This window comes from Ammodytes marinus (assembly GCF_949987685.1).
Source record: "Ammodytes marinus genome assembly, chromosome: 11".
Taxonomy (NCBI): Eukaryota; Metazoa; Chordata; class Actinopteri; order Uranoscopiformes; family Ammodytidae; genus Ammodytes; species Ammodytes marinus.
Genome location: NC_137215.1, coordinates 26,517,725 through 26,524,566, shown reverse-complemented (window position 1 = coordinate 26,524,566; position 6,842 = coordinate 26,517,725). Strand labels below are relative to the sequence as shown.

The 6,842-nt window shown below is 38.2% G+C and overlaps 2 protein-coding genes across 2 annotated transcripts; both read left to right on the top strand.

Annotated features, from left to right (window-relative positions):
- Positions 1 to 1,712: 1,712 nt before the first annotated feature.
- LOC307257911 (uncharacterized protein) lies at positions 1,713 to 4,231 on the top strand (the record flags this gene model as incomplete). The annotated part of the gene is made up of 7 exons (XM_080037272.1): positions 1,713 to 1,718; positions 2,075 to 2,177; positions 2,586 to 2,726; positions 2,904 to 3,058; positions 3,167 to 3,303; positions 3,969 to 4,070; positions 4,180 to 4,231. Exons 2-7 carry the CDS (start codon positions 2,081 to 2,083, stop codon positions 4,229 to 4,231), a joined length of 684 nt encoding a protein of 227 aa, XP_079893398.1. The 5' UTR covers positions 1,713 to 1,718; positions 2,075 to 2,080.
- On the top strand, positions 4,220 to 5,733 carry LOC307257115 (uncharacterized protein). Its single transcript, XM_080036252.1, has 4 exons — positions 4,220 to 4,515; positions 4,677 to 4,836; positions 4,987 to 5,114; positions 5,222 to 5,733. The coding sequence occupies exons 1-4, from the start codon at positions 4,414 to 4,416 to the stop codon at positions 5,543 to 5,545; spliced, it is 714 nt and encodes a 237-aa protein (XP_079892378.1). The 5' UTR covers positions 4,220 to 4,413; the 3' UTR covers positions 5,546 to 5,733.
- The last annotated feature ends 1,109 nt before the right edge of the window (positions 5,734 to 6,842 follow it).

Genomic DNA, 6,842 nt, shown 5'->3' with positions numbered 1-6,842 from the left:
GAAGATATGAGATTCATAAAGTCCCAGTTGTGGGTGGTTGCTGTATCTGGGTTTTTCTGTGTGTGTGTGTGTGTGTGTGTGTGTGTGTGTGTGTGTGTGTGTGTGTGTGTGTGTGTGTGTGTGTGTGTGTGTGTGTGTGTGTGTGTGTGTGTGTGTGTGTGTGTGTGTGTGTGTGTGTGTGTGTGTGTGTGTGCTTACAAATACAGGTTGAATTTGAATGGAGGGGAGCAGGGAGAATCATGCTAATTCATTCTCGTACACATATCAGAAGGTGGACATGTTCACGCAAGGTGCGATTTGTGGGCGTCAAGGGCTTGGGAAGGGGAAGAGGAGGGAGGTGGAATGGAAACTGCGCTGTTGGGGGAAAAATAGGCATTTATTTAATCGTTTTACTACACTTTTAGTAACACTGCACATTTCTATTGAGTCCAAGATGGACCTCAAGATAACAATGATTCCTTTGAAAATCTAAGGCCCTGAACTTTGTGATCGTTTCCACACACAAATAATAGTATATCCATCATTTTATCATACAAAATCTATGGTATACGTAAGTTTGTTGACGGTATCTTTTTGTTATATAAATATCCCAAAAGATGCATCCAATAGCATATACACAGCAAAATCCAAAGTGTTAGATATTCAGTGTTGGAGTGGAGTGTAAAACATATAGAGTTGTTTCAACACTGGTTTAGTGTAATTTAACTACATGAGAGTTATTCTTCTAAAAGAGTTGGTGTTAATACAGGGAGTCAAATTTCATATTCTGCAAAACACTCTACAGTGTTGATTTCAAATATACTCAGAAGTCAAACCGTTGGTGGTTGTTTGAAAGAGGCGGGAGTCTAGCCAGACACTCTTTTCTTTGGACTGGAAAATGATCAGACATCCCTCAAACTGTGGCTAGGAACATCCATGTGTAAGTATGTCTAAGCAAATATGTATATTTAATTCAAATGTATAGCCAATCATGTGTATTACTATTTTTTACAAGAAGCTAAGGTTAACCATCAGTATTGTTTAGCTAGCATCAGCAAACCATGCTTAGCTAACAAGGCAGTAACATTATACAGTGAGGCAGCCGCGTCTCATTGGGAATCTATTGAAAAAAGGCTTGTGTGCTCGGAGAAAGGCGTTAGGTGGACACGGCCCCTTTTCTTATTAAGAAAAGTATAAGCAACACACTGATTCGGCATGGCAACCCAAGCTTAATAACAATGCGCACAACAGTCAATTTGGTTTTAGAGCAAGTTAGATGCTTGTTTGCCACTTCATGCTGTATGCCTATTTGGCTCCATGGTATTGGATTGGTATCACTGACCACTTAAACTATCCTCAACAATAAGTTTAGTACAGTAATGTGATGTTGTGACTCGTTGCGCTTTATTTATTGTATTATTTAGTTTACGAACCGGCATGTAACCTACATTTTGGAAGGATTATGTACTCTGGTAGCTCAGACCTTTATTTTGAAGGTGGCTGGTTAGGATTTCCGCTATCATATTTCCTCCATATTCTTCTTATTTTTGCTGATATGTCGACCGAACGTTTGTATTAAATTGTTTAATTGAGTATATTGGGGTTCATGTAAAGGTTAGATACTTTTACATACAGGAAAATGATGGGGGTTATCGCTTAAGTATCGAGCGCCTTTTATTTTACCGCACTTGTTGCGCTTCCGTGAGCTTTACTTCCTCTTTGGGTCGGGACTCCTCGCGGTAAGCTACGTTTCCACTCTGCTCTCTGCACTTTAGTTGTTTTCTGTTCAAACTATGAAGTCAAGGTATTTAAAAACACATGTACAGTGAGTTTATTGACATTGTTATGTACTGGGTTAGTGATTTAATCAATTTCCATGTATAAATATGCTAATTAGAGAATACGTGCATCGAGGACTGTTAGCAGGGCCGCCATGTGGCCATACAAGCTAGCGTGTGCACAGTCAAGTCTGTTTACTGGCTAAGCTAGAAAAACGGCATTGACTGTTGCTACCCAGTGGCATAATAAAGGCAACAAAGAAGACAATTTTACTGAAACAGGTGTGGACTATTCATGAATGTATTTTGTTTTTAAGGACATAATGTTGGTCAAGGTGAGATTTGGTGGCAGTCAGAAGTACGTTAAGGTGGCAGAGACTGAAGAAGGCTATGCAGACTTCAGCTCGTTTCTTCAGAAAGGTTGGTACTACTTTTTTCACACAGCCCTGATTGTTGGTGTAAACTAATACTTTGCTAAAATGTTAGTTCATGCTATAATGTGATTTGATTTTAATACGGTTACATTGCCCCATCCATCAATTGTTGTTTATTATGCTGACCAATTGTAATCATGTATTATGGACAAGTTAAAATGCAATTGGTAATATATCTAAAATGTAGAATAAGAAAAAACTAATTTCTCTACTAATATATTTTGAGACTGTTGGTGTCCATTTTAGAAACAACAAGGAATAAGTTGTGTACATGTCATAGACCCTTGTTCCATAGTTAAAAGCCATTTAATTATTGATTAATAATTCATGATAAAAAAGTGTCAATAAAAGAAGCATACAAAGGACCATTTTTCTAAATCTGATATTCTCTCAGTAATAGGAAAGTTAGGTCTTCCTCTGCAGACTGAGTTATACTTGACAGATGAATCAGGGACAGAGGTGGATGCAGATGTATTTGAGGACCTTTTACAAGCAGGGGACCTTACAATCATTGTTTCTACAGAAAAGTCTACAGGTAAGATTTAGTCTTGTTAGGGAGAAATAAGGATCATTAACCAGATGTACTGTAATAGTATGTATTGTGAAGGTATGTTTGTTTCAGTCAGCTAACCTGAAAAGCCAAAGCATTTGTTAAGGGGCCTCAAACAATATTTTTATTCAGTTGTGTGTATTTCTTTTAACTGTCTTGCAGTTGTGCTTCATCAAGATCAATTAGATGTTTCATCGGAGTCGCTTGTGTCAGACACCTCATCCTCTGTGCCTTCAGATTCATCTGATGCAACAATCATTCTTGAGAAAGATAGTGGAGTGAAAAGGACCCACGCCGATCGGGAATCAGCAGAGGCGGTATATAAATTAATTTTTTTTTAATGTATTAACTAATCATAGACATTGTACTGTGGTCTTGTTGCAGGGGAGGTTAAAATTAAAATGTATTTGTTTCTTTGTCTTTAGATGGTGAGAGATATACTTCAGTCCAAGCCAGGGGGAGAAAAGGTGTTGCATGAATATAACAAAACAAAGACATTGACGGAAGGTACACGGCGACAGATGGTAAACCTACTGGTGGCTGACATGGTTGAAGTTCATGGGTAAGCATGTCATGTTCTCTCTAGTGCTCATCATGTCTCTACAAATAATATATGTATAGAGGATGTAGGTGTACATTTTAGAAACAATAAGGGATGTTTTCCTCAAATAACCTTGTTCCATAGTTAAAAGGTATTTAATTATTGTGGTCTCCTATTTCAGTAATATAATAAAGTTGGCTTTTCTATACAAAACAAATTTGTGTCAGAATAATCAAACAAACAAAAACATTGTGATAGAAAATAAAACTGAAGCAAAATATTACAAAAAGTAATCTCTACAGCAAAACGTATTCAATGGGAACACATCCCTGAACAACTAAAACTGCATGTTAGAGGTTGTTAATAGCTGGTAGTTCAATCGCAGGACTGACGGGCGTAAATATGATCAGTGAGATAGTAACAAAAGGGAGCTGTAAACAAAAGGACATAGTATCAAAAAAGAAATAAGCACAGGACTAACAGTTGACATGATTACACACATCATTTGTTTGTATTGAAAGTCTACTTTTGAGTTTAACCTCTGCTTTAATGTGCTTTGTTCTCTCATATTCTTATTTTAGTTTGACATTTAAGATATTTTGATTAATTATAATGACACTAACACTGATTCAATACTTTACTACTAATTTAAAGCTTGAAAAATTATATATTTTCTTCTTTTAAAGGAGGCTCCCACCAACCTATGTGCGAACTAAATATGCTCTTGGCATCATTACTCTTTTTCCGTACCTCAAGGATCCTTACTCAAAAAATGGATATGTAAGTTTGTAAATCAATGGCGTATGATAAATTGATATAGGGAGGTTATTCTGAATTTGCCCTGTAATGCTGTGATACATCAGTTATGTTTATCTTTGTTCTTTTGGGATTTTACAGGAGCACTACTATGATGCAGACTGCGGGTCTGGCTATTTGGCATGGAGGATAAAGACAGTCCAACGCAGCTCTGCAGTCCAGTCCCGGAGATGCTCAACCACCGCTACATATCAAGATGGTCCAAAGAGCAAGAGGGATTTTCTACTAACTGACAAGCAACTGTTTGGCGAGGAATGCCGCGAGGCGATTTCTTTATTGAAGCACACGACTGATGCAACAATTGTCAAAGAGAAGATGAGGGCAACCTTTCAATACCGCCAGAAACTGGTTCGAGACCATCAAAACTCCTCCACAGTCCTGGATGTTTTCCCACGTTTCCTCGATAGCCCTGGCTTGGTAGGAAAGACATACCATTGTTTAATTCATTTTAAAGTGAACAATGATAACTGGAGGATTACACTTTTATTTAAACAAGCGTAAAAATACTGACATTTAGTTTGTGGATGGTTTCCTATGTCTATGAGAGGTTGCAAGGACTTAAAGTGTTTCTTCTGTAGATTGACAAAGACTTCACCATGATGTTTGGAGAGGATGCTTCTGGCAGATTTTTGGCGAAATGGCCCACCTACTTCAAACCTAGGATCCTGGCAGACTCCAAGAATTCTAAAGAGTTCGTCAAAGACCTCTTGTCTGGAAATCAAAGCTCCGATGGGTCTGGTAAGCATGGTTCATTATCTCTTTTAAAACATTTAATTACTTACCTGAATGCTCCAAATTATGTATTTTGCATAATCTGGTTTTATTTAAGGTTGTTTTCAGATTTAAATCTTTCTGACAATCTTCTACTTTCTTCTGCTTTCCCCCTAGACTGGGACAGTGACCTGTCAAGCATACTACTGCTGCTTCACCTACTTCCCCCCACTGCAAAAGGACACAAGAAGGGTCCTAGAATAAGCTCATATCAAGCTGTCGAACATCTTGTGAGATATCTGACGGTAAGCAATGTTTAAGTTCTTCTGTGCCACTTGTGCATGGGCTGCATATGTTTTTAGCAGTGTAGCAGGTCATTAAAATGTTTCCTTGTTCCTCTTTGTTTTTGCAGATTGGAGTCAGTGTTGAGACCTTCCTTGGGAGTTTGGAACCAGGACAGCCTTTCCTCCTGTGTGTCGGTGAACAGAAGAACAACATCCAAAGATTCTATGTCATTGTTGACCACAAGGCCATCCCATGCAAGGCGCAGACATCCCTGGCAGCTTTCGATGAACTCTTCAAGGCACACTTCATCTTCAGCGTGAACTACCATGAATCCCTCAACAGCTTCTATACCTTCATCCAAACCACTGTGTTCAACATTGATGTGGGAAGTACCAAGGAAACTCCCCGTGTGAAGGAGCTCAGAGCAAGACTGCTGAATACACAGATTTGAGGTGATACACATCCTTGGGTGCAAATATGTTGATTTGTTTTATCTGTAAGGTACACCACAGAAGTTCTGTATTGCTTTGTCAGCATTTGAGATTTCACCATGGATTATATCCAGGAAAGACGTTACGTTTGAAATGTGGACAGCCGGGGTGTTCTTCATTATTTTGCACTTATTCAGGGTTCAAGAAACACCTTATTCCTTTGCACCGGGACACTGTTTCAACAAATACTACTGACAATGTGGACATGCACATAGAAGATGATGTGCCTTCAACTTCTCATTCAGTCTGTACAGTAACTCCAGTGGCCACCCAGGTCTCTGTTGATGAGCATCATTTGTTAAACGTGTGGTTCTGTTGTAGCACAGTTGCAATCATCGGGTGTTGCTGAGAGCACTGTCCAAGCAATGGTAGGGTCAAAGAAATAACAGTTTTTGGAACTTGCTCCTCCTCTTGATTCAAATTGTGAATATAGTGTTTTCACCAGTTGTTACTAACGGTATGACATATTATCTGAAGCATTTAATTAATGATCATCACAAGCTGTTAAAATCTTTGTTTCCTGAGAGAAGACTTATTCCGAAGCATCATTTTATGATACATTACCCCAGGTGTATTCGTAAAATAGGCCCACTCCTTCATGTATGGTGTATGAGGTTTGAAGCCAAACATAACTTCTTTAAAAGATCTGTCAAGAATTTCAAAAATATCACAAAAGCATTGGTAAAACAACACCAGAGACAGTTAGCTTATCACTGGGTGAATTTTAATTTTCAGAGGTTTGAGTTTGGTCCAGTAAGGAAGGAAACAATTGATAATTTGGAAGGTGGTGAGACTTTACTTGCAATGTTAAACTTGAATGCATACTCTGATGTGTCAACTACCAAGTGGGTGAAGAACTATGGAACTGAGTATCAAACTAGTATGTTTGTTTGTATTTCAACAAATATAGAAATGCCTGTTTTTGGAAAGATCAACCGTATCATTATAAATGACGATCAAGCTTTCATTTTGACTGGCACAGTTGATACTCTTTATTGTGATGAGCACCTTAATGCCTACTGTATCCAGGAGAGGAATGATTAATTTTCTGTTATTTCTGTTGATAAGTTAATTTATTATAGACCCTATGATAAACAGTTTTCTAATGGGATGGATGAAAAAGTATACATTGTGCCACATTGCCATATTGTGTGACCCTGTGAGAAACAGTACTCTAATGAGATGGATGAAAAAATGTACATATTGCCATATTGTGACCTGTGCTATTGAGGCTGGCAGCTGTGAAACATGTTAAAG

What these genes read in the sequence shown, in the direction of transcription:
- LOC307257115 (XM_080036252.1), top strand. Translation starts at nt 4,414, where the DNA reads ATGAGGGCAACCTTTCAATACCGCCAGAAACTGGTTCGAGACCATCAA. An exon ending in TCAAAGCTCCGATGGGTCTG is followed by an intron (nt 4,837 to 4,986) that starts GTAAGCATGGTT and finishes CTTTCCCCCTAG; the next exon opens with ACTGGGACAGTGACCTGTCA. An exon ending in ATCTTGTGAGATATCTGACG is followed by an intron (nt 5,115 to 5,221) that starts GTAAGCAATGTT and finishes TTGTTTTTGCAG; the next exon opens with ATTGGAGTCAGTGTTGAGAC.